This window comes from Vitis riparia, chromosome 16, assembly GCF_004353265.1.
Source record: "Vitis riparia cultivar Riparia Gloire de Montpellier isolate 1030 chromosome 16, EGFV_Vit.rip_1.0, whole genome shotgun sequence".
Taxonomy (NCBI): Eukaryota; Viridiplantae; Streptophyta; class Magnoliopsida; order Vitales; family Vitaceae; genus Vitis; species Vitis riparia.
Genome location: NC_048446.1, coordinates 18,744,840 through 18,771,986, shown reverse-complemented (window position 1 = coordinate 18,771,986; position 27,147 = coordinate 18,744,840). Strand labels below are relative to the sequence as shown.

Below are 27,147 nucleotides of genomic sequence, written 5' to 3'. Positions count from 1 at the left end.
CAAAATCCACTTTAAACAAATTTAAAAATGGATATGGTTATGATTTTTATTTTTATGTACCAACATTTTTTTAAAAAGAATTAATAATAATAATATGATGCTTAGCTCCCCTCTTGATCTTGCTTTCTTTTTAATGGTTTTGAGAGTTGAACTTCAAGGTGTTACTTCTTTCATATTTTTTTTTTGTTGAACCTTCCAACTGTCTGGGTACAAGCAGAGGGAGCTTTAGAATGTAATCTTTGTTTTATCTGGATCTATTTACACTGATTTAGTTGTTACAAAACAATAACTATTTGAACGAAGGATGCAGGTGATGTTTGTTTTTTTATTTAATTTTAAATAAAAATTAAAATCTAATAGTAATATTAAGTTGTTTATTTATATAATATTTGATTTTTATTAAATATTAAAAAATAAACAAAAATCAATATATTATTTTTTTTATTTAAAAAAAATTAAATATTTTGATTTTTTATTATTATAAGAAAATTAAAAAAACAAATGACTTAAAATTTAAAAGCAAATTGATTTTAGTAAAACGCTAAAAAAAATAAACACCCTAAACACTAGCATTCTAAGTCACCAAATTGAGAAATAACAAAAATAAAATACATGAAAAAATAATTTTCAGTAATATATTTTAACAAATATGTATATAGTTTAATATTTTATTTTTTTATTTGTAAGAATAAGAACAAAAACCGGAGAGGCACTAAAAATGTTTTTATTTTTATTTTAATTCCGGCTCCATCAAGCATGTCCTTATAATATTTTCTTCAGTCCGCATGCCATTTGGAATTGGCAGTTGATGGCGGGTAGGTCACTGAAGAAGAAGAAGAAATCCGATCTCAAACCCTACCCTCCCATGGCTTCGAAGTCTTCTCCTCTCAACTGCACTAAAATCTCTATTTTTATTTCTCTTTTCTTGGCCTCAATTGTAATCATCTTTTTGAGCTTACCATCAAAGGCTCTTAACAGCTTCGATTCAACTCAAATCTACTCTGTTGAAGTCGTCCAAGAGTTTCATCACGACCCATATGCGTTTACTCAGGTAAACCCTTTTGTTGATTTCTGTGTCCACTTCTCGGGTTTTTGTGGGTTCTTTGCTGATTTGACTATCTGGGTCTTCTGTAACTGTTGCAATCAAGTACGGATATGATTTGTTCTTTCTCTATTTAATCAAAAAAATTTTGAATTCTGGGTTGTTGAAAACTAATCTTGAAATGATGATATTATGGATTAGAATTTGCAGTTTGTATGTAGCATGAGTAATTTAGGTTATTTTTTGTTTAATTATCTGGGTTTTGTGGGATGGTTATGGGATGTTGAAATTTAATCTTGAAACGTTGATGAGGTGGATTTTGCAATTTGTATATGGTATGAAGGATCTAGCTTATTCCTTGATTTTTTGGTCTGGGGATTGGAATTCAGTCCGGTTAATGGTACAATTCAGTCGAAGTAAGCATGTAGGAGACTGGAATTTATTTGGATTTTTGAATGTTGGAACATGGTTTAGAAGAGAGACGAGAAACTTCTTTATTTTGATTGCGGAGAAGGGAAAAACCAATGCAAAATTCTATGTTAAGATGTTTGTGTTTGTGCTTCATTTCATCTCAGTGATAGTTCAGTAGTAACTGTGCAATGTAGCTTATGACCGAGACCCAGAAAAAAATAAAAAATCTATGTCTGACTAGCATTCTAAATACTGGAAATCACTTAGAATAATTGATCTGGTTTTTTTTTTTCCCCTGAATGGAATTCAAATTGCATTACATGCTTTGTTTAGTTGGTGTTCATTCAATGCTTGTTTGCTTTCAGGGGCTTGTTTATGGAGGGAATGAAACCTTGTTCGAATCAACTGGTCTATATCAAAGGGTGAGTTTGTTTTCTGACATGTTTATTACCTTTTACTTTCTCCCTTTTAGTTATGATACACAGTGGGGTTTTGGTTCCCAAATATTGTTGTCTACATTCTTTTTGTCTGAAAAACATTTAGAACTTTGCCGTTATTTCTTTGTGGAATATGAAGCCCAGTCATTTGTTTTGAATAACTTGTGATGTAACAATTGCAATATGTCAACTTGCACGGCATTTTGACATTTTTTTATAGGCTTAAAGGCTTATGCTTTTTCCACAATGACTGGATATTCTATATGTTGTTAGCCCCATAATAAGTTGTGACACAAGGTTCTAGGTGGTTATTGCTGCATCTTTTTCATTTTCCCTTTTCATAGGCAAGTTATTGCTGCATTTCTTTACTCAGATCTCAAATGATTAGAATCGTTAAAACCACCTATATACACTCCACTAGTATTTTTTTTTCCATTGGATTCCAAATAGGTCTAGATCCTCTAAAGCGAGAGGTGCTCAAAATTAGGATTACATTTTCATTATGCATATAGGTGTCCTGAATATAAAGAAGAGTTATTTTATTTAATTTGTTTGTCATGTCCTTTTGAACAATAATGCAGCTCTAAAGGCCTGTAGTTAGGGGCCAGTAGGAATATCACAAATCATACAAGAACAACAAAATCTAGTCAGGATCTGAAATGGACAATTTTCATTTGTATGTAATGTAATTTACCCAAAAATTTGGGAAGTCAGTTTTCTTCTCTTCACTCTCTCATAAGGCGTCTTCCTTTTCTTAAAATTTTGTATTCTTAATAATCACAAGAAAATTTTACTTTACCTGGAATTTGGTTGTAGAAGCTCTATTCTATAATGAAGTAGACCAAGCCCTAGAAGCTGCAACATGAATTATGAGTGAAAGATGAAGCCTTTATCTTGGTTTAATAGCCTTACTTGAAACTAGAAGTTAATGCTTTTTGTCTTCTCATTTTGTTTATATGTAATTTATAGCAGCTATATCTGTAATATCTTCATTTTTCTATGCTGTAGACTTCATGTTTGCAGTTCTGCAGCCTGATTTTACTGTTGATTTCACAGTTCTGCAATTTTTCTATGCTGTAGACTTCGGGTTATGCTTAGCTGATTTTTCACAGTTCTGCAGCTTGATACCTAAGTATTTGACATTTGATTTGTTTCTTTCCTTACCCCTTCTTATACTTATCATTTCAGTCATCGGTTCGGAAAGTGGCTCTTCATACTGGGAAGGTAGAGATCAACCTCTTTCATGGTTCTTTGCATGTCATAAAAATTTCTTTTATATTGACCTACAGTCCATAAAAATATCTGTATTTGTGAACAAAATTGTTTGTTTGCTTAAATGTATTGATGATGTAATGTTGAAGGAATAAATTTTGTTTCGTTTAGGTTTGATTTGGTAATAAAAATGACATTGAATTTGTTATCATGAATCTTGATTATGTGTATAGTTTAACCCGATTGATTACTTATCAAATTTAGAACAAAAAACACAAAATTATAGAGCAAAATTGTTGTTTGTAGCCTAATAGGATGCTATATTGCACTTGATATGTAGGTTCTCAATGCTCAGTTTGCTGGTGCTTGCTGGAAATATCAATTCCCACAAATTTTGCCTCCACTTTATTTACTCCATATTGTGTACCCTAGGGGTGATTCTTATGCTCTATATTTCTTGCCTATCTGTAGCCTTTCTTCCATAATTGCATGGGACAAAAAATTTTCTGAGCTAGTGTATCTGCATTCATTGTAGCATCGTTTTCTTTTCACTTTCCAATTTTATAATGGTGCCTGATTTGTATCTCGCTCAAGTAAACCTCCATTTCTATTTGTTATCTTAGCATGAAAAACTTCCACAAGGTATTTCTGTGGAAATTTGTATCTAAAAAAATTCAATTTCAAAATGATGCCCATTTCCACTATTAGCACTGAATAACTTGGTATATATGCACTTATTTGATTTGATGCCTGCCATCAGGACCTAAGTTATCTCCTAAGCAATGATTTTTCCTGCATCTAATGCTTCAAGTGTTTAGTTTCAATGGGCGGTTATGCTTTTTAAGTAGACTTGTCAGCGATAGGATTAATAAAATATTTTTATCCTGGAAAGTAAGGTTGTGAGTTACCTTTGATAGTATACATACAAGTCTAAATTATTCGAACTTTTTAAAGGAAATTTCTATTGATTCTATGGTGAAAATATTTTTCCAGCCGAAAGCTTTTCATTGATAATTTTGTGATGTTTTTAGTCACTGTGAGAATTGCTTGAGATGTAATATATTCTGTTACCCAGCTGTTTTAATCTAAAAGTTTCTTTCATTCTGTATGTACAGGTTGAGGCTCTTCAGAAAATGGATGATTCTTATTTTGGAGAGGGTTTAACTCTTCTTGGTGAAAGGTTTGTGAAAAAAAAACTCGGACTAGTTACAGTTGGGTTCTCTTGCTGATTTAGCAAACTGAGAGATAAAACTGTAATTATGAGACAGTTAACTTTGCTTCTTTCGGGATTGGCACTTTGTTAGTTTTTGTTTTTGTCTGTTATTTGGTGTGGGGGGTTGTGGTTCGAGCTGCAAGATTATCCTGATCAATTTCCATTCTCAAAGAATTAGTTGGTATATAAGTGTTCAGCAATATACTCTTTATTAACTTTTCTTGTATTGTCATGGCAATCATCTGGAGTAGCATCTCTTTAATGTGTTATATATCTAATTTAGTAAATTTTATTTAGGTTATATTGTTGGAACCGTTGGATAAGAAATTTGTGTTTATATTATAGTTTGCTTGTTCCCTATCTTTTGATGTGGTTGATTCTAATTGGTTTGGCACTTGGACAATTTGCTTTTGTAGCCATTCTTAGTTCATGTGATGACAGAAAGTATTATCATGGGAGATGTAAAAGGCAATAATAGCCCCTTGAGCCATTGGGAATTTGGGACCCCATATTGTTTGAGGCACCTGGTTCAGTGAGACAAGGTGATAATTGCTAGAAATGTGCATATGTAAAACATTAAAAGGTGTTAAATGTGAATCTATTAAATATTTGAAACAGGATAAATTTTTGTATGTGTTAAACTACTAACACTTAATGTTTATGCTTTCCCTCCAGTAAGATTGAGCCAGTTCCTTATTCTTGTGCATGGTATTTTGTTTGTTTGGCTTCATAATGGTGCTAATATGTAGTGGAATGAAAATCCAAATTCACTGTTGATTCCAATATACTAATCTTGTGTGTCTTTTGTAGGTTGTTCCAAGTAACTTGGTTGAAGAAAACTGGTTTCATTTACGACCGAAATGATTTAAGCAAAGTTTGTGCTTCATCTGATTTACTTGTACAATCTACTTATTTATTTTTGTTATGGTTGTCACTTCTCAGTGTGTTTCTTTCATGATTTAAATTAAGAGGGACTATGGAACATAAAAAGAGCAACAACTGACTTCTACTTATTCCAATATTGTAGATTTTTTTTGTCCAAAAAGAACTCCATTATCATATCTGATGTTTTATTGTCTCAGCATTGATGCTTATTCCTCAAAATATCGTGGACATTATGATATGATTGATGTGTTCTTGCCACACTTTTGATAGCTTACATTTTGTTTCTTCTTGGTGTGCTCTTTTGGAATAAGATGCATTCTTTGTGAAGAGTCCAATTAGTTGCTTGCCAAGATCTGTTATGACATTCATGCTTTTATTCTCAGTGCAGTTTGAGACATTTACTAATCATATGCGGGATGGTTGGGGACTGGCAACTAATGGGGAAGTTTTGTTTGGAAGTGATGGAACTTCGACACTGTATCAGATTGATCCTCAATCAATGAAAGGTCTTTTTTATACAAATTCTTTCAGTTCCAGTACTTTTTTCTAACAATTTATTTTTGAGGTAGAGGCTACAATTTTCTCTCTTTCCTTTTGGGATGGAGGGGGCTTTGGTTAGATTTCTTAAATTACTTGTGATGTCTGTTATCACAGACATTGTACATTTGCTAATTCAGGTAAATGGTACAGGGCCTTCAGTGGGTCTTTTTCCCACCATGATATGTTGATTTAGCTTTATTTTTTTCATTTTACATTTTTATTGCATCTAAAATGATTTTTTATTTATTTATTTACAAATGCAGTCATAGGAGAACATGTTGTCAAATACAAAGGTCATGAAGTACACAACCTCAATGAACTAGAGTTTGTAGATGGCGAAATTTGGGCAAATGTTTGGCAGGTTTCTCCCAACTTTTGGCAGTATATTTATGGGTTTCGTATTTTTTGGTGTACTCTCAGTAGTGGATGGTGAAGTTGTGATGGACCATAACATATAAAAAATTTCTGATTTTCTGAAATAGCAACTTCATAAGCTATTTCCCATATTATCAACCTTGGGAAAATATGTATATATTGTTTTGCATCTTGTAATTTTACTTCTGATGACAGGAGATTGTGGACCTCGAAAAGTCATTGGCCTTGAAAGGTCATTGGCTCTTCTTTTCTCTTTTCTAAGAAAAGGGCTAAAAAATTACACCAACTTTACTCTGTGAAGACCCTTGACATGGTTAACCTTTCTTTTAAAAAAATGGAACCCCTCTCTGTATGCAATATCGACGTTTTTAATCCTGTTTGTTTATACTGACTGCGCCTCACTTAATTGATACAGGTGTCCTGTTTATAAGAAAGGGGATTACAAGAGATCTTGTGTTATCTTGTTACCGGTTTAAATATTTTTGTTACTAATGTTTTGACTATTTGAATTTTTGCATTAGATGATACAACTTACATTGAAAAAGGTTCTTTTGTAGCCTTGATCACTTCTAAAGTCAATGCATTGTTAATTTGTAGACTGACTGCATTGCCAGAATATCACATGAAGATGGCACTGTGCGTGGATGGATTCTCCTAAACAATTTAAGGTTTTTCTTTATGTTTCAATTTTTCTTTGTAACAAGTTGCTTATAGTTAAATTAATTATGAGACAGTTAAGCTATTTTCACTTTTCTTAAATCAGTTAATTCACTTTTCATTTTTTGTCCTCAATAGGGAAGGATTGTTAGCAGCTGGAAGAAGAGTAAGTATTGAAACCTATGAAAAATGCTTTTCCTTTTGTAAATGCAGTTTGTGAAGCAATTAAGACTGATTTTCCTTGCACAATTGTAGCATTGAGACCTAATAGAGAAAAATGCCTTGGCTTGTGAAGGAATTAAACTGATGATTGGTTCTGTTGGAAGAATGAGAGAAAAGAAAGAAATGTAAAAGATGCTGCATTTCACATTTCTCTCTCTCTCTCTCTCCACAGAATCACTCTGATACTAAAGAATTCATTGTTTCTTTCTCCTTCACTTATTCACTCACACAGGAATTTCACTGTCTTCCAGGACATTGATGTTTTGAATGGCATAGCATGGGATAGTGAGAAAAACCGCCTTTTTGGTAAGCTCCATTCAACTCCTTCTAAACAATAATCACCATTATATCATATGCAGCCTGTTTTATTCTAATGGTGAACATGTGGGACACTTCTAAAAGATCATGCTATGGAAGAAAAATGGCAATGCTCTTTGGAATGATAATTATTCATCAAATGTTTTCATTTTTTATTAGGGTACACTATCAATCTTGTATACTTTCAAACCCTTTTATGCTAGTGGTAACTCCACTCCAAAAGCTTCCTTCTGTATAATTCTAGTACAACCCCTTATGCCATTTCATAATTCCTCTCCCAAATTCCTTTTTCCCCTGTTGCTATTTCATCTTCAAACAACACTGGTTTTTCGTGTTTGAAGTTTCATCATTTAGCACCCTGCTCAAAACTCATTTCCCATTTCCCATTTCCCATTTCCCATTTCCCATTTCCCATTTTCCACCTTGTATGTAATGGCATCATTATCCATGTTTCACGGTTTGGTTTTGGTGTTCTTGTTGCATATTATAAACTGTTGTTTGCAGTGACAGGAAAATTGTGGCCCAAGCTCTATGAAATCAAGGTGAATCCAATGAAGAGACGGTTTCAAGATGGGGTCATTGAGCAGCTTTGCCTTCGGATGCCATTCTTTACATGAAATCCATACATGTGGAGAAGATCTGGACATGACAAACAACCAGCTGATTTTTTTCCTCGTGCAGGGTCCAGAGCCCAGGAAGCATGGCACTTAGCCCATTTCTCAGGGGTCTTAACTGCATCGTGTCCTATTTGGCTGCCGATTAGACCCTGTTTGGATATCTGTAGTTCTGTACAATGAGAAGGAAATTGTTGTTGAAATTAATCACAGCCATGATATATTAGACCGGACCCTCTCTTTTTTTTAGCTAAAATCTTAACTAATGTACTCACTATCCTTTAAATAGGCTATTATATAGGGTAGTTTTAACATTATTCACATTTTTTATAATTTAAAAATTAGCTTTAGGACATGTTTGGAAACTTTCAGTTTGAGTTATTAAAAATGAGAATAAAAAGTTTATTCTTATGCAATGTAGCGCTTTTGACTTAAAAGTATATGAAATGCTAATTATTTTTAAATAGATGCTTGAATTTTGTATTTTATAAATTTGAGTTTCTATTATGCGGTTTTTTCATATGAATGCATAAAATCACACTTTTCCCGATTCAAGTTCTTCTTTATAACATGATATTATGATTTATCTCTATTTTTATTTCCTTACTAATTGTTTAAGAGGACTATATCATATCCTTAGGAGGTCTAAATTTAGATTGCAACATTCAATAACCAAGTGTTCATTTTTGTTTTTTGTTTTTTGTTTTTTTAAATAAAAAATTCTATATAAAAAGTATAAATTCTAATAAAATGTATGGACTTATATTATACCATTAAAAATTATTTTAATTTTTTTTAATTTAAAGTACTAGAAAAATTTAATACCTTAATTTTAAATTCATTTAAAAAATCATTGTATTCTCAATCCTTCAAGAGTTTTTGTATTTTAAATACCATTTTTTTTTTCTTTTTAAAAAAAAAAACCAAACAGACACTAAATTTGATATAACAAAAATTTGATATAACAATTTTGTTTGATTTTTAATTTAGTGGCGATATTTAATCATTAATTGGAAAAGAAAATGTCAAGGCATATTTTATTTTATTTTTTTACCTTTTAATAGTACCGGCAACAAAAAAAAAAAACTTACATATATCTATATTTCTCCTTAAAATGCTTATCATTTTAATTGATAATTAAATAAAATCACAAGTAAATAAGTTGACATAAAAGATTTGGAACTATTCAAAAGGCTTTTAGAGTGGTATTTGTTTTTGGCTGAATAATTAAAAGTAACTTGTTGACATCGTCCAAGATAATTAAAATGAACTTGTTATCAATAGATTTACTCTAGTTATGTTGGATAATGTTAATGGATTACTTTTAACTTAATAAAAAACTAAATATTTTAATTTTTTCTATTCTACCAAAAAAACAAACACCACCCAATCTTGTTCTCAATCCCAATCCCAATCCTTATCAAAGTAGTTTTTCCATATTAAATCTGCTAATCATAATCCATCCTCTTTCTCATCAGTCTCCATATCTGCATGAACTTCCATCTTTTTTTTTTCCTTCAAACATGTCCTTGGATCTCTCATTCCTCTTCCACAAACTCCCCAACCTCTTCAACCTCCAACTATGGATCTTGATTGCCATTTGCCTAGTACTCTCCTTCATTCTTTTCTCCATTCTCTTCTATTCTCTTTGCTTTATTTGCCATAAAAGGAAAAAGTCCCATGCAGCCCATTTCTGCATTGAAAAGCCTGTCCTTTCGAGGTGTAGTGCAACTACAGAAATGGATAGGAGGCTGTTGTCAGGGGTTGAGGTGAATGGTTCCGGCCAATGGTGCAGTCATGCTAGTGGGACGACTGATCTTGAGAGTTATGATTCCGATGTGGGATCCAGAGTGAGGAGTGTGGCGTTGGATCATGGGTGGGGGAAGTGGTATAGTCTCGAGGAAATTGAAGTGATCACCAATGGTTTTTCTGATGAGAATGTGATGGATAGCGGGTACTCCTGGGTGGTTTATCGCGGGATGTTGTTGGATAACAGGCGAGTCGCGGTGAAAGACTTGGTGATTGAGAGGTACCCAGTTGATGATTACATTTAGATTCAGTTTGGTTCTCGGGAAAAAGTAAGGAAAAAGGAAGGGAAGTGATGAAAATAGCCTCAGATCAAAGGATTAGTTCATATTTCAGCAACTTTTAGCGTCATTTTTTTTTATGGGTTTTGGAATAGAAATCTATAAGATTAAAATTTGATTATCTTGTTAACATTGATTCCAAGTTTATTTATGAAATTTATGGATGATCATCAGTGAAAATCATGAGGAGTTTATGGTGGAAATAGAGACAATTGGGCATGCTACTCACAAGAACCTGGTCAAGTTGATTGGATACTCCATTGAAGGAGATCACAGGTAACAATTCTTATTAACTATACCGAAAACCGGATTCCTTAGCATTAAAAAATCGAGATATTCAAACCCTTAACATTGTTATTTCTGTTTACTAGGATGCTTGTGTATGATTATACAGATAATGGGAATCTGCATCAATGGCTTCATGCTTATGCAGGGTCAGTTAGCCCACTAACATGGAGTATTAGGATGAAAATTATCATGGGAACGGCAAAAGGGTGTGTTACTAGATCCTTAAACCCAAGCCTATTTTTCTATTTTTCCATGGATTTTATGCTAAGATGTTAAATTTCTGCAGATTGGCATACCTGCATGAAGATATAGAACCGAATGTTATTCATAGAGACTTAAAGTCCAGCAACATTTTGCTTGATCAACAATGGAATCCCAAAATATTCGATTTCGGTTTCCAGATGCTAATTGGTGATGAGGGGAGTCAGGCTACAACTCATGTTGCAGACACACCAGGGTGATTTTTTGTTCATTTTTCTTGCAAGGATTCTCTCAAATTTTCTGCTGTTTTGGTAACAGAATTCACATTGATTTGTAGTTATTTAGCACCAGAGTATGCTTCAACTGGAATTTTGACGGATAAGAGTGATGTCTATAGCTTTGGAGTTCTTATCATGGAGATAATCTCTGGTAGAACCCCTCTAGATTACGGGCAACCCCAATCAGAGGTCGCTGATCTTAAATTTTTTATACTTGGTGTGAGCTGCATTCTCATCTGTGTTCCCCTGTTTCATAAAAGTAAACTGAATTCTTGGTTTCAGGTATGTTTGGTTGACTGGGTGAAGTCCATGGTTTCAGACCGAAAACTTGACTTTGTGGTGGATCCTAAGTTGCCTGAAATGCCTGATTCAATCGAACTCAAACGGGTTCTTTTGATCGCTCTTTGTTGTGTTGATCCAGATGCCAAAAGCAGGCCTAAAATGGGAGATGTTATCCACATGCTCGAGCCGCGAGACCCGCTATTCATAGCTCATTGCTGTAAGAACGGTTTGTTTTTCTAAGTAGTATAGCTTCTAAATTTGATCAGGTATCACTACCTTTCAAATTTATCATACTCTTGTTTGTTCATATGACACAGAGACATCAGATAAGAACAGAGACTTCTTGGCTTGATCACCTCCAAGAGAATGAGGAAAACAGCAGCAATCAAAGCCAGATGATGTAGAAAGAGGGCCTTATAAAGGGAATTCATATAGAAGTCAAGTTAGTTTTGTCCATTGTCAATCTATAAGTCATTTTCATTACAAAGGGAATTCATTGTTATGTTTGTTGATTTTCCTGACTCTCATTCTTTGAGTTAAACTTAAACCAGAACTAGACAGTAGGGAGGTGAATCAGCTTCTGGAATATTAACTGAAGCAGAGATCTGGGTTCTTTGTCTACCTAGACATATGTTTTGAATCTGTTCAATGAAGAAGCAGAGAGACAGACATGCAGGCATTCAAAAACTTTCATTTTATTCACCTTTTTCTTTGTGAGCCAACATGGTTAATGTATGGTCCTAGCTACCATTCCAGATGTAGTTTCACAGTAGGAACAGATCTTCAACTTAACATCTTCAATGGGCAGCAGATCTTTGGGGAAAGGACAATTCAAGATCTCCTTCGAGGGAGACAGAAGATCACATGGCTGGGGAGTTACACCCTGAACTTCATCACAGTCCCATTGCTGTTCCCTTGATTCTTCAGTCAAGCCAATAGTGACATTAGATATGCAAAATCCAGTAAAAGGGTCGCCTGAAATTCCATGAAGTTGTGCAGGGTAGGTGACATTATCAGCCACCATGTCTCTGTAATTGATCCCTTCAATAACAGGACCTTCATGACCAGGAGCTGGAGGTGGCCCGTAATCGCCTATAATCCAAAAGGCAAACCTCATCGTTTTCATAGTCATTCTCCTAACATAGATGTCTTTCACATAACCTCCCCTTTCTAGACCTGTTTTGATCCTGACGCCCGAATTGGAATCAATGGCAGTGATGTCTTCAGCTCTGACATTCATGATCCTGCCCGACATCTCTCTGCCTAGAGCTATTACTGCACTGTGAGGGGATATGCAGGTAAGCCTTCTGATGATTAGGCCCTCTGTTGGCATTCCACATTGAACACCGTTCTCATTTAAAGCACTTTTTACTGCAATGCAGTCGTCTCCTGAGACTATGTAGCAGTCTTCAACTCTGATGTTTGTGCATGAATCTGAAGAACATGAACATGAAATGATGGAAATAGACTACATTTCGCAATAATCACGATAAAAAAATTATCATTTTTTTCCCAACTCCTTTCCACATGAAAATTTTCTTTCCCACTTTCCCTCATGAATCCTCTAACCATCCAGATACTTGTGATTGCAAACAAACCTGGGTTTATTCCATCTGTATTAGGGACAGTCACTGGAGCAATGATTGTCAGCCCCTGAATTATTACATTCCTGCAGTTTTTCCAAGTTCAATCATTGCCACAAGAATAATGGCATCCTTATGGATATAGAGAGCGAAATGGCTGGTGAGATTGAAGCTCCCAGTCAGCCATTTCCCAGGAGGCACAATTAGGTGAGCTCCACCAACATCTGCAAACTTGCTGAGATGATCAATTGCTGGTTTTAAAGGCCTAGGTGTTTGGTGTTTTTCCATCCCCAGCTGCTCTGAACTCCGTCACCACTGCACTGTGGTTTCGGCAATTTATTGCTGGATACTCCACAGACGCCATAGTTCTTGCAGTTTGGCATTCTCCTATTCTTATACTCAATAATCCCACTTCCAAAATGCCTGAAACCATCTCCGAAACCTGCAGAAACTCACAGAAAACTTTTATGCACAAAACCCAGAAACTTGAAAACAAAAATAGAAAAGTCCGAATTCAAGAAATATAGAGACATATGAGAAGGAAGAACAGGACATGAATAGAAGAATTACATGAGATTTTCTGGGATTTAGGCAGAACCCCATTGCATCAGAAGTGATGGAGAGATTGAATTTTCTTGCACAAGAGATCTAGCAGTAATTAATATTCATTGATCATTTTATTTTGATGTTTAAACTATAATTCATCTGGATGATATGCGAATGACAAGAATTTAAAATGACAGGAAATTCGATTCATTTAATAACTCAAAGCAAGGTGTAGGTGATTCACATAAAATTTGCAAAATCTTTCCTTTTATTCATCTTTTTTCTGTGATCCAACATGATTGAAATGTATGTTCCACCATTAGGTTGAACAAATCTTCATCTGAACATCTTCAATGGGAAGCTTATCTTCTGGGAACGGACAATTGAAGACCTTCTCAGAGGGGTGCAGCAGATCACATGAAGGAGGAGTCACTTGGCTTGAAACTCCCTCAACATTAGTGCAGTTCCATTGCAATTTCTTTGGTATTTCAGTCAGTCCAATTTTCACATTTGATATGCAAATTCCAGTGAAGGGATCGCCCGAAATTCCGTCTAGTCTTGCAGAATAGGTCACATTCTCAGCCACCATGTCTCTGTAATTGATATTTTCAATCTTAGGAAGTGCTTTAGGATCCCAACCATCGTCTGGATGTTGTCCATAGTCGCCTGTCATCCAGAAGACATACCTCATGGTCTTCATGGTCATTCCTCTGGCATAGATATCTTTCACATATCCTCCCCTTCCCACACCTGATTTGATCCTCACACCGGACTCAGAATCTATGGCTGTGATGTCTTCAGCTCGGACATTCTTGATCCCACCCGACATCTCGCTGCCCAGAGCAATGACGGCACTGTCAGGGGATATGCAGGTGAGCCTTCTGATGATTAGATCCTCAGTTGGCATTCCAAACTTAATCCCATACTGGTCCCAGCCACTCTTTACTGCAATGCAGTCATCCCCGGAGACTATGTAGCAGTCTTCAATTAGAATGTTTTTGCTTGAATCTGAAGAACATGAGGCGGAAAATGGACTTACACAATGAGATGGTTTATGATTAAGCTGTGATAAGTATGAAGAAGTAATCAGTACTGATGGTGGACATTAGTGAAACAACACCTTCCCGTAGAAATATGAAAGTTCTTTCATATTAGTGTGTATTGAGGAGCATTTCCTACCCTCAAAACTTAAATGGATCAAGCAGAAGGTGATGCAAGGTAAAAGAGGTCATCTTGAATGCGAGTATGCATAGAGGACATGATGGTAGGGGTCACAATTCATGTTGGTGGCTTGTGTTTCATATTGTTTCAAAATTTAGACACTTAACTAAATAGGTTGTTGATTAGGTGCAACGATTTATGGTGAAAATTAAAGAAAACGAAAAGAAGAAAAACACACAGATTTAACGTGGTTCGGTAGATTGCCTATGTCCACGGGAACAGGGAAGAAGACTTTCACTATGTATATAATTAGGGTTATATAAAAAGATATTTATACTAATCCTCAGGTAATGAAATCCCAAAAATACCCCTGAACACCCTCTAACCTATCGTTCGCCCACAACAATAAAGATACAAGCTTGAATGGCAAATGTCGACGCTCCGCTCCATTTTACTCCGCTTTTCTCCGGCATTTGCCCTTTTTTTTTTTTCTCCATATGTCTTTCACTTAAAATGAGCCACATACTACAACATAGGTCAATCTAAACGCGACATGGATAGTAATCGGGTTAAAAACATGAACCCAAATATGAGCTAATTATTAAATTGGTGAAATATGGTGTAACCCAAAAACAAACGAACATGTCATGTTCAAGTCATGTTGGCCAATTGGATCAAACTTTGTCCCCTGATAGAAGAAAACTTTAGAAATTTTGTTCTCATGAAACTGGTCACAGCACATTTTGACTACTTTTCACATGAAATTTTTGTTTCTCACCAACCAAACAGTAACTACCACAAGATTTTCATCAAAAAAACCCAACACCTAAAACCCCTTTACCAATTTTGATAACCATCCAAAGATTTTAATCCAAAAACCAGAGTCCTGTGGGAGGAAGCAACAGCAAACCTGGGTTTATTCCATCTGTATTAGGAGAACCCACTGGTGCAATGATTGTGAGCCATTGAATTATCACATTGCTGCAAATTGGAGTTCAACAAGCACCAGAAACATGAGAAAAGGGACTATGAATACGACTCTGACAAAATGTAAATTCCAAATGATGAATAGAGAGAGAGAAAGGGGGAAACCTGCTGTAAGTGGGATGAACATTCCATGATGGAGAGTCGATCAAAGTAAGGTTAGAAATCTGGACCTGATCAGAGTACATGATCTCTATCAAGTAGGGTCTGGTGTCCTTCAATTTATCGGCTCGGAACTTGTCCCACCAGTATTGACCCTGACCATGGATGGTGCCATTCCCACCTGATGGACAGCCCCATTAAAAATGGACCATGGACCATGGACCATAGAAAATGTGTGTAAAAAAGTGATGGGCTAAAAGTGTTATTATTACCTGTGATTACGACATCAGTGAGATTTGTTCCAAAAATGAGACTGGCATGCCTTCCACCTCCATCTCTTCCTGCTCCATATGATGGCAATATTTCAATAAGGGGGTATGCTGCTTCATCCTGTTGGTTTTTTCATTCAACCATATTACATTACATATCATGATGAAAGAGATTATTTTTAGAAAATAAAAATATTTTTCAAAATAATAATAATAATAATGATATTCAAACCTGAGCGCCAAGGATAACAGCATCCTTGTGGACAAAAAGAGTGAAATGGCTTGTGAGATTAAAGCTCCCAGTCAGCCACTTCCCAGGAGGCACAATCAGCTGTGCGCCTCCATCACCTGCAACCTGACTGAGATTTGCAATGGCGGATTTGAAGGCCTTGGTGTTCATCGTTTTCCCATCCCCTTTTGCTCCGAAGTCCGTCAGCACCGCACTGTGTTTCCGGCAGTTTATTGCCGGATACTCCTCACTTCTTCCCCCTCTCACACTACTCATCAGTAGTCCCACCACCACCAAAACCTACACAAAAAAAAAAAAAAAAAAAAAAAAAATCACACCAAATCCTCATCAGCAAAACCCATCAACCACAATGCAAAAATAAAAAAACCCATGTCACAAAACCATTAAAAAAAAGAAAAGAAACAGAAAAGAATGTACATGAAAACGAAAAAGATGAGATTTTCTGGGATAGAGGCTGAACTCCATTGTGATATCAGAAGGGAGTTATGGAGTTGGGATTGGATTTTCTTGGCCAAGAGAGAGCTATATATAGAGGGAGGGAGAGAGAGAACAACTTCGTAAAAGCCAGTCAGTGGGAATCATACGTTATTAGGCATCTAATTAATGTGAACTCGAACTAGTAATATTTTCATGTGAAAATGTTATGTGTCCTTTTCCTTGCCTACCTTTTTACCATCAATAGCCTCACATATTAGGAATCTAATATTAATACGTTAATGACTTGGGTAAAGTAATATTAATTGAAATTTGTTGTAAAATAATAAAGTGGAAGGAGACGAAAACGAATAAGAAAAATTAGACTATAAGAAGAAAATCGAATGAATTTTTATCAAAGTTCACCGCGGGGAATAACAAATAGATATACATCATGAATAATCATCAATAAATTACAATAAATTCTCATATTATATAATAAAATTTCAATTTTTATTTTGAAATATGTTATTTTTAATTAAAAAAATTTTAAATAAATATAAAGGTTCACTTTTAAGAACCCATAAGATTTTTTTTAAGTCATACCTATTGGTCAATTTTACAAAAAAATAAAAAGATTTTAAAATAATTTAATATAAAAATATTAATTTTGATAAGGCTTTTATTTTAATTTAGATAAAAAAAAAATTACTTCGTAGTTAATACAAATAAAAGTTTATTTCAAGTTCTAACTTTATGATAGTTAGGACATTGAATTGTATATTTTAATCTGATTGTAGCTAAGAGATCTTACACCTAATAATTTTTTATTTCCACTGTGGGGGGTTTTCACCTATTCAAATGCTACTCTTTAAAGCAGGGTTAAAAACCCTTAAAAATAGATTTTTTGTGCATAATTTTTTATGTTAAAATGTTTTTATCATGAAAAAAAATAGAATTTTCTAATATTTTCTTGCTTGGATTAAAGGAATTTTCTAACGATTGGTTCTTGGAAAATATTAAAGAAAGAAAAAACAATATTAAGAAAAATAATTTTTTCATATTTGGTTTTATTAATACTATGTTTGGTTCTTGAAAGATATTTAGGAAAGAAAAAAATTATTAAAATAAATTTATTTTCTTATGAATAATATAAAAGAAAGTCAAATGTTGAGTATATATTTTTAAATTATTTAATATTTATATAAAATGATTAAATAAGTGAAAAATGTTGAGTATGTTAAAATCATTTATTAATTTTGAAATTTTTTTCACTTTTTTTTTTTACTATTTTTCCTTCTTTTCCTTCAAAATTTTCTAAAAACTAAATAACCTAAAGAAAATATGGAAAAAAAATAAATATAATTAAGATTAATTAAAAATTTATATATTTTAAAATTATTTAATGAAACGATACATATGAAAATAATTTATTAATTTTAAAAATAATTTCCTACCATTTTTTTTCCTTTGACTTCTTTTTTCTCTTTTTATTTTCTTTTCCGTGCATTATCCCTCCAGAAAATACACTGCAAGTGTCTTGGAAGGAATTTCCAAGATGATTTTAGCTTTCAAACTAAGAAAACATTTTGCCAAAAAGGCAAGCAACCATGATTTAGATGCAATTGTTTTAAATGATATCATTATTTCGTTGACAAACAGGACTCATAGCTTACACTCTCCCCATTCCTCATATTTTCCCATCAACCAAACAGTTGTACTTTCGTGTAAGCTATATGAAATCTTATTTGAGCAGAACAGGAAACAACAATACACAGAGAAACTGAAAGCCACATGGCCTAGTTCATACAAAAATAGTATCGATCAGCTCACATATATCAGAGCTTATTCGTTCTCAAAAAACTCTCTATTTATTACATCATCTTCTTTGATGCAGTGTATGAACAGGTCTTCAATTTAACAGCTTCAATGGGAAGCTGATTTTCCGGGAAAGTACACTGCAAGGGCCCCTTTGAGGGCGGCAACAGATCACAAGGTTGGGGAGTCACTTGGCTTGTGACTCCCTCAACATTAGTGCAGTTCCATTGCAGTTGCTTTGGCTTTTGAGTCAGCCGAATTGTCACATCAGATATGCAAATTCCGGTGAACTTATCGCCTGAAATTCCATCAAGTCTTGCAGAATAGGTCACATTCTCCGCGACCACTTCCCTGTAATTGATATTTTCAATCTTGGGAATCGCTTTACGATCCCATTCATCGTCTGGGTGAGACCCGTAATCGCTTGTCATCCAGAAGACATACTTCATGGTCTTCATGGTCATTTTTCTAGCGTAGATGTCTTGCACATAGCCTCCCCTTCCCACGCCTGTTTTGATCCTCACGCCGGACTGGGAATTTATGGCTGTGATGTCTTCAGCTCGGACGTTCTTGATCCCGCCCGACATCTCGCTGCCCAGAGCGATGACGGCGCTGTCGGGGGATATGCAGGTGAGCCTCCTGATGACTATGTCCCTGGTTGGGACTCCATATTTGATCCCGTACTGGTCCCAACCACTCTTTATTGCAATGCAGTCATCGCCTGAGACTATGTAACAGTCCTCGATTTTCACGTTTGCGCATGAATCTGAAGAACATAAGATGAAAAAGTAGATATAATTATTACAAAACATGGAATAAATGCAGGGATAATTGGTTGGATTCATCAACTCAAGAGTGTAAGGATGAAGATGAAGGAAATTCAAGGACAAGGGAAGGGCTCAGATGAAAATCCCATCATCTTGAAGTTTTTATTGCCTCCGTTTGCCATGAAATTTTCCTTTCCTACTTGCCAAACGGGGGAGATCTTCAAAATCACTTGAAACTAACACCTAAAACCCTACTTTGCAATTTTGATACCAGTTCGTAGTTTCAACTTTCACCTACTAAACAAAGAGCATTGCCTAGGTTGACGACTGATTTAACCATTACCCAAATTAAGAAACAATCAACTCAAACCTAACTTATCCCGATTTCTAATACAAAAGACTCAAGTCTAGTCTGAACTCCTTTTTCTAAACTCAAGTTAATCGGATTAAACTCGAGTTATTTGATTCAAAATCCTTGTACAATATCTTTTAAAAAAATATTTATATATTTATACTAAAATTTAAATAATAAATAAGATAAAATTTCAAGATAGTAACAAAAAAAAATTACATATCTTTCTAAATATAAAAAAACATATTATATAATTATAGTTTGATATTTTTTTTCTTACAAATCTAAAAAGAAACTAACTATTATTATATAAAAGAATATACATTGCAAATATTATAAAAATATTAAATTAATTGAAGTTAGACTCGGATTCCTTAAACAACCTTGACTCAAGTCTATCCCAAATTAAGGTTTAATTGAAAAAACTTAACTCAAACTCTTATCTAAGCTAATCCAAACTTTAGATTGAGTTCGGATTGACCTACCCAATTCTGTTCCGATTGCATCCCTACTGGTATGCGTTCTATCATCTAACCATGACCATATATTAAGCCGAGTGATAGCACAAGTACCTGGGTTTATTCCATCTGTATTAGGGACATCTACTGGTGCAAGAATCGTCATCCCTTGAATTATCACATCACTGCAATTTCAATTTCAATCAGTACCATACAAATATGAGAAAAAGGGGCTGAAGTTTGGAAATCAAGGCATATTCAAAGTGAGAATTGGTCTAAAAGCCCATCAAACCTGCAGTAGACGGGGTGGACATTCCATGATGGAGAGTTGATCAATGTAAGGTTTGATATCTGGACCTGATCAGAGAACATTATCTCTATCAAGTAAGGCCGGGTATCTACCAATTTTTTCTGTTTAAATTTGTCCCACCACACTCTGCCCTGGCCATTTATCGTGCCATTACCACCTGTTGAAGGTCCCCATTAACAACTAACCAGCCAAATGGTGTATAAATAAGAGTATGTTGATGGTATTTCTCATTGAAGTATTTTTACGGGAAGTATTCTCTATAAAAGCGTATTTAAGAGAATCACTTATCAGACATTTCTATAAGAAGTTATATAAGTGATTTTTCAAATCTGTAAAAGTATTTTTTTTTTTAATTTTGTCAAATACTTGACCTTTTAAAAAAACATATTTCTTAGGTTAAAAATGCTTTTTAAAAATATTATAATTTTTTTAAAAAAAGAGTACATTTGATAATAATTTTAAAAAACGTTTCTAATATTCTTCATATTTGAAGAACAAAAATTTTCAAATATTACAAAAGATAAAACACTTGCTAAAATCACTATTATATGCACTCTAAATTGTCTTACAATGATAGGCCTAGAGTGTCGTTACCCGTAATTACAACATCGGTGAGATTTGTTCCAAAAATGAGACTAGAAAACCTTCCACCACCATCTCTTCCTTTTCCATATGATGGCAATGGTGGAATGTGGGGATAGTCCGATTCCTCCTGTTCGAATCATTCAAGCATATCACAAACAATCGTATGAGAATTTCATGCAGATCATTTTTCATTGTAGAAGGGTTCTGCATATTTGGCTTGGTAATGTTTGAAGCATTGTTACAAACAATTGAAACACAATCTGAATAGTTGATGGGGAAAATTGTTCTACAATTGAGTAATGCTAATTCTTAAGAACTCTTGGTTTCTCTTAAACAAATACAAGTTGTTGATTGCAATAATATGGCTCATAAGATCGGGATAGATAACCCAAATGATGGTAATGTCGAATGCTATAAAAATTCTTAGTATCCAAGTCACTTTAAAATAAGATTTTTTAAAATAAGACCTTCAATTTAAAATAAGACCTTTTAAAATAAGACTTATATTTCAGGGTCTAGATACAAGGAAAGGGACTTATAGTTCAAGGTCTAGATACAAGAAAATGATAAACATGAGATGTTTAATTGTATATGATTTTGCCCTTTGTAATATTTTTATGGTATAATAAAAAAATTCTCTCATTAGTCGATGTAAATATGGTTGGCTGAACTGCGTTAAAACCTCATACGTGTGTGTGATTGTTTTATCTTTGTGTTATTGAATGAACAATGTTTGCATGAAAGTTTCGGTTGACACAACAAATATACATGAAACCATGTTAATAAAATATTCTCAAAATGCTTTCCACGCTAGTCCTAATACCGAAGACTAATTATCAAAAAGTAGGTTTAATGCCTATGATAAAACATATCATATATATAATTTGGTTTCATTGCTTTATATATTATTTGTGTCACATTTGTTTGTTACCTAAATTTCACTTTTTTATACTTTGGTCTCATATTTCTTTATACACATATTTTTGTCTTTATCCCATAATTTAACCTAAATTGCATTGTACACTTTCAACTACAACACCACCTACCTAAAGTTTTCCATTTTGGTTTTGGTTTTTGAAAGCAGAAAACAAATTTTATTGTATGTGCCAACTCAATCATCCTCCATATCATTCAGTTTGCCAAAGAAGAAAAGAAAAAAGGGGGGAAAATCAGACCTGAGAACCAAGAATAACAGCATCCTTATGGATATAAAGAGTGAAATGGCTGGTGAGATTGAAGCTCCCAGTGAGCCATTTTCCAGGAGGCACAATGAGCTCTGCTCCTCCATCTGTGGCAAACTGCTTGAGATGGTCGATTGCAGTTTTAAAGGCCTTGGTGTTGGAGGTTTTTCCATCACCAATTCCTCCAAACTCTGTCAACAGCGCGCTGTGCTTCCTGCAGTTTATTGCAGGGTAATCAAAAGGCTTCAAAATTCTCTCTCCTTTGCATTCTGCCACTGAACTCAGCAATACTAAAATGCCTGAAACTACCCCCAAAACCTGCAGAAAGTCATACCAAATTCTCCATCAACAAAAATCCAAAAGACAAAAGAGAACAAACCCAGAAAGCCAAACACAAACATCAAAAAACCCATTTCAGAAAACCATGGAAATGCTTTTGAAAATCAGAAAGAATCCAGTGGGAGAAAGAGCAGAAAATCAGCAAACCAAGACTGTATCGATTTTCGCAAATAATTTTCAGTTCATTTCATTTTTACAAAGCAAATAAAGAACTAAGGCTGGTTTTGATTTTTGTGTTCTGTTTCTTACATGGGATTTTGTGGAAAGATGGAACCCCATTGTGGGAATGAGAACGAGACTGGATTTCTTGCAAGAAAAAAAAAATATATATTAGAATGGTTTGGAACAAGTCCGAAGCTTCAAGGAACCAAATTGATCCATTCTAAACTTGTGGTTCAACTGAATAAGGCAGAGGAGAGGTTCCGAGAAAATATAGATTAACTTAACACTCTTTTTATTGCTTTCTAAATATGGAGAAATGTTTAGAGTTGATTATGATAAATCATAATAATAATAATAATAAGCATAAAATAGAAGAGATAAATATTAATAGGTTTAATGTTAATATTAGGTCACAAAATTTTTTAATTTAAGCAAAAAAAAAAAATATCAATAGGTTAAATATTGTGCAGTTAGAATCAAAGTTTTATGCATTTCTCGTAGTATTCTTATCTTAGTCAATTTTTTTGTTGTATGGTCATACTATTTTTACTTGGTGATATGTTGTTTACTATCTAATCATCCTTTTGGTACCTTGTTATATTCTTTGTAGTTGAAGTCATATTTTTCATGCTTCCATTCATATTTTTTATATTTTAATGATATTTAGAGTGCGGTTGATATTGGTTTTAAAAAACGTTTTTATTTTTTTTGTTATATTTGAATTATAAAAATTTTCAAGTATCAGAAAAGTTAAAAACGTTTTTTAAAATCATTATCAAACGGACTCTTACATAATGGCAAATTACATCTAAAAGTAAATAAAATTTTCAATTATAAAAAAAATTAGAAACGTTTTTTAAAATCATTATCAAACAGACTCTTATATAATAATAAAATTGCATCTAAAAATAAAATAAAATTGTTCATAACCCTAAAAGAACCCAGATCTTTACAAGCATATTAATTTTAAGCTTTATGATTTTTCTATCATTTAAAACAATAAATGTATTTTAATATAAATGAAATAAATATTAAGAAAATAATATATGTCTATGTATGATTGGTTTAGGTTGATTCAAGTTGCCCAAACCCCTAAATAAAGTTAATGAAATGGTTTTTCTTTTTTCAAATACTGCTTGATTGAAAAGAAAAAGGTGTTTCCAAAACTAACAAACAATGCCTTAAAGAAGATTGATGTAATTATTTCCAATCAATGTGAAGTACTCTCTAATTGTAGATTAGAAGAGCAACACTATTCAAGCGTAAATAAAGCTTGTGAAAACAAGTCTTTACAACTCTATTTTCTTAGAATCGATGTGGGAACAAGTCTTCAACTTAACATCCCAATGAGGATGATCAGGGAAAGGACAATTGAAGACCTTATCTGAAGGAGGCAACAGGTCACATGACCTAGGAGTCACTTGGCTGGTAACTCCTGCAACATTAGTGCAGTTCCATTGCAGTTCTTTTGGTTTCTTAGTCAACCCAATAGTCACATTAGATATGCAGATTTCTGTGAAAGGATCGCCGGAAATTCCATCAAGTCTGGCAGAATATGTCACATTCTCAGCCACCATGTCTCTGTAATTGATATTTTTAATGACAGGCAGAGCATTAGGATCCCAACCATCATCTGGATGTGATCCATAATCGCCTGTAATCCAGAAGACATACTTCATGGTCTTCATTGTCATTCTTCTAACATATATGTCTTTCACATAGCCTCCCCTTCCTATCCCAGTTTTGATCCTGATTCCCGACTGGGTGTCTATGGCTGTTATGTCTTCAGCCCAGACATTCTTGATCCCACCCGACATCTCGCTGCCTAAAGCTATGGTGGCACTGTCAGGGGATATGCAGGTCAGCCGTCTGATGAGTAGGTCCTTTGTAGGCATTCCAAATTTATATCCATACTGATCCCATCCACTCTTAACTGCAATGCAGTCATCTCCTGAGACTATAAAGCAGTCTTCAATCCTGACACGTACGGATGAATCTGAAGAAGATGAGACAAACATTATGAGATTAGTATGATTCAAGATCAAGAACTGCCCCAGTTTTTCTTACCCAGAAACCAAACATAGCCAAAGTTAACACAGAAGAATCCTGTGATACCTGGGTTGATTCCATCTGTATTAGGAGAATCAATGGGTGCTAAGATCGTCAGATCTTTAACAAGTACATTTCTGCAATTTCACATAGAAGTATGAGAAAACAAGCTATTGATGATTGAATGTTTCAAGATAAAGCCAAAGTAAAAAAATTGAAGAGAAGATCAACCTGCTATAAACAGGATGAACATTCCATGATGGAGAATCGATCAATGTAAGGTTTGATATCTGAACATGATTTGAATACATGATTTCAATCAAGTAGGGCCGTGTGTCATTGTACTTTTTGGCACGGAACTTGTCCCACCAGTATTTACCCTGACCATTGAGGGTTCCATTGCCACCTGGTGAAGGATCCCATTAACAAAATGTTCTTAGCCAATGGTACATATATAACTTATCCTCAAGCATACAACAGTCCCAAAGTGTTATTATTACCTGTAATTACAACATCAGTGAGGTTCGTTCCAAAAATAAGGCTACTATACCTTCCACCTCCATCTCTTCCCACTCCATATGATGGCAAAACTTCAATAAGGGGGTATGCCGATTCATCCTGTTTATTGGATCAAGTAAGCACAGTACACAAGCAATAGCGACAAAAATATATAAACAATAAGACGACAATACAATAATGACTATGGTGAATAAACAAAATTGGTCATAAGGTCAGCAGGAATATTTTGAATTATGTGGTCAGACCCTCATATGGTGCCACACTTGCCGGCTTCTGAATCAGTCAAAAACTTTTGGAGTTGGTGGTTTCATTGTTTTCAAATGAAAACCCTGCTGGGATTTTAGACTTCAATGAAGATTTTTTTGTTGACCAATAGAGTAGATGGTTTTATTACAAACACATGATGACTCCATGTGAAGAAGGCAGTATGGTTCAAAATCCCTCTTTAGTTCACCTAACTTAACGGATTAACAAGAGGGAAATTGATAATGGAATAGATAGACAGAGATATATATGATTTTGCTTCAAAGCAATATTTGCTTGTCAAGAACAGCAAGAAAAAGAAAGAAGAGTGTGGGAAAATCAAGTTTAACCACAAAAGTTTCTCTTCCTCCTGCCAATTTTTAAAACCAATTGGGATCTGGAAAATACTGCCCGATTGACCAATTTTTAATTTAGAAGAAAAAACTTGTGGAATTGGCAAGATTGTGAAGGCAAAATCATTGAAAAAACTGTTCACAAATTCTATCCAAAGAAACCCAATAATCAGAAGAAAGAACCAGACCTGGGCTCCAAGAATAACAGCATCCTTATCGATATAAAGAGTGAAATGGCTGGTGAGATTGAAGCTCCCAGTCAGCCACTTTCCAGGAGGCACAATGAGTTCTGCTCCACCATCATCTGCAAACTGACTGAGATGGTCAATGGCGGATTTGAAGGCCTTGGTGTTTATCGTTTTCCCATCCCCTGTTGCTCCGAAGTCCGTCAGCACCGCACTGTGTTTCCGGCACCTCAATGCCTTATACTTAATCGGCTCCATAAAACTGGATGTTTGGCATTCTGCCACTCGGAAACTCAAAAGCCCCAATATTAGAACCGCTGAAACAATCCCCAGAGCCTGTGCCAAAAAAAAAAAAAAACCAAAAAAAATCAAATAAAACCCAGAAACCAGAATGGAAAAATAAGAAAACCCAATTCAGAAAACAACCAAAAACAGTAAAATCGAAGAAAATCAATGGAAGATTTACATGGGGTTTTCTCGAATTCAGGCAGAACTCCATCCTCTTGAGAAGAAGTGGGAGATTGAATTTTCGTATGTGGAACAAAGTTCTGTATCAGTATATATATTCTTGGAATACGACCTCCTTACAAGGTAAGAAAACCTCCGAAAAAGGCTCAAGATAATTTAGGAATGAATCAACGTGGGTTTCGAAAGTCTTAAATTGTTAGGTTTCATGTAACGGCTAATCAAAGGAAAAAAGTTTACGTGTATGGAAAGGATATGTTACAGGTTTGAGTCCCTATTCCTTTCCGGATTCAACGACTCACGTTCCTTTCGAAAATCAAATTGTCGGTGATTTCGCCCAACTCTTTTAGAAAATTTGAGTTTCCCAAATCTAGTGTTTTTTAATTTTATCCAAAAACAAAAATTATCATCCCATTAAAAGCTTCCTATCATACCATATTTAAAAAATAATAAATATTATCTATTAGATGATGTCGTAGTCTTGTAATTTTATACTAAAATGTTATTTTTATACCTTAATGTCGTGTATTTCTATCTTTGTTTAACGACTTAAATTTCATCACACATATTCAAGATCCGAGATTGAGAGTTAGGTACATACGGATGATATCTCTTACTAGTTTTTATAAATCATTTATATTTATATTTATATTTTATTTTTATTGAATGGTTTAGATTTAATCATAAATATTAAACATTGGTCCAATAATTAAGTTTATTAAAATTAACTTTCATTTAGCATGTTATCTAAGGAGAAATTTAGTGGGTGTTTGGTAAACATCTCAATAACTTAAAGTAACTTAATAATTTTATTAAGTCATTAAGTAAATTAAATATGTTTAATAAAATAACTTAATGATATGATTTAAAGTCGAAAATAACTTTAAGTAATAAATAAAAATAATTAATTTATTTTTAGATGTACATTTTCATTTAACTTTTTTTACTTCTATCTCTCCTAGTTACCTTCATAATCTCCTTTCCTACTCT

The 27,147-nt window shown here is 34.1% G+C and overlaps 6 protein-coding genes across 6 annotated transcripts; 2 read left to right on the top strand and 4 right to left on the bottom strand.

Annotated features, from left to right (window-relative positions):
• Window positions 1–770: 770 nt before the first annotated feature.
• Window positions 771–8,249, top strand: LOC117934258 (glutaminyl-peptide cyclotransferase). The gene is made up of 11 exons (XM_034855929.1): window positions 771–1,051; window positions 1,819–1,875; window positions 3,079–3,114; window positions 4,218–4,282; window positions 5,126–5,189; window positions 5,589–5,706; window positions 6,004–6,101; window positions 6,713–6,783; window positions 6,911–6,938; window positions 7,246–7,300; window positions 7,817–8,249. The coding sequence occupies exons 1-11, from the start codon at window positions 809–811 to the stop codon at window positions 7,927–7,929; spliced, it is 948 nt and encodes a 315-aa protein (XP_034711820.1). The 5' UTR covers window positions 771–808; the 3' UTR covers window positions 7,930–8,249.
• A 1,111-nt stretch (window positions 8,250–9,360) lies between these two features.
• LOC117933460 (probable serine/threonine-protein kinase At1g01540) lies at window positions 9,361–11,798 on the top strand. Its single transcript, XM_034854829.1, has 7 exons — window positions 9,361–9,955; window positions 10,188–10,289; window positions 10,385–10,507; window positions 10,588–10,758; window positions 10,840–10,969; window positions 11,063–11,279; window positions 11,380–11,798. Coding segments are annotated over exons 1-7 (1,251 nt in total). The 5' UTR covers window positions 9,361–9,449; the 3' UTR covers window positions 11,382–11,798.
• LOC117933363 (probable polygalacturonase) lies at window positions 11,605–13,248 on the bottom strand. The gene is made up of 5 exons (XM_034854725.1): window positions 13,216–13,248; window positions 12,951–13,087; window positions 12,661–12,731; window positions 11,811–12,496; window positions 11,605–11,703 (listed from the first exon to the last, which is right to left on the bottom strand). The coding sequence occupies exons 1-5, from the start codon at window positions 13,246–13,248 to the stop codon at window positions 11,605–11,607; spliced, it is 1,026 nt and encodes a 341-aa protein (XP_034710616.1).
• Window positions 13,249–13,430: 182 nt separating this feature from the next.
• On the bottom strand, window positions 13,431–16,458 carry LOC117933459 (probable polygalacturonase). The gene is made up of 6 exons (XM_034854828.1): window positions 16,375–16,458; window positions 15,940–16,236; window positions 15,711–15,828; window positions 15,445–15,619; window positions 15,263–15,333; window positions 13,431–14,199 (listed from the first exon to the last, which is right to left on the bottom strand). Exons 1-6 carry the CDS (start codon window positions 16,420–16,422, stop codon window positions 13,511–13,513), a joined length of 1,398 nt encoding a protein of 465 aa, XP_034710719.1. The 5' UTR covers window positions 16,423–16,458; the 3' UTR covers window positions 13,431–13,510.
• Window positions 16,459–18,134: 1,676 nt separating this feature from the next.
• On the bottom strand, window positions 18,135–22,505 carry LOC117934059 (probable polygalacturonase). Its single transcript, XM_034855657.1, has 6 exons — window positions 22,431–22,505; window positions 21,837–22,160; window positions 20,671–20,788; window positions 20,059–20,233; window positions 19,881–19,951; window positions 18,135–18,955 (listed from the first exon to the last, which is right to left on the bottom strand). Exons 1-6 carry the CDS (start codon window positions 22,458–22,460, stop codon window positions 18,246–18,248), a joined length of 1,428 nt encoding a protein of 475 aa, XP_034711548.1. The 5' UTR covers window positions 22,461–22,505; the 3' UTR covers window positions 18,135–18,245.
• Window positions 22,506–23,520: 1,015 nt separating this feature from the next.
• On the bottom strand, window positions 23,521–26,361 carry LOC117933709 (probable polygalacturonase). The gene is made up of 6 exons (XM_034855207.1): window positions 26,159–26,361; window positions 25,696–26,028; window positions 24,893–25,010; window positions 24,624–24,798; window positions 24,459–24,529; window positions 23,521–24,339 (listed from the first exon to the last, which is right to left on the bottom strand). Exons 1-6 carry the CDS (start codon window positions 26,189–26,191, stop codon window positions 23,633–23,635), a joined length of 1,437 nt encoding a protein of 478 aa, XP_034711098.1. The 5' UTR covers window positions 26,192–26,361; the 3' UTR covers window positions 23,521–23,632.
• Window positions 26,362–27,147: the final 786 nt, after the last annotated feature.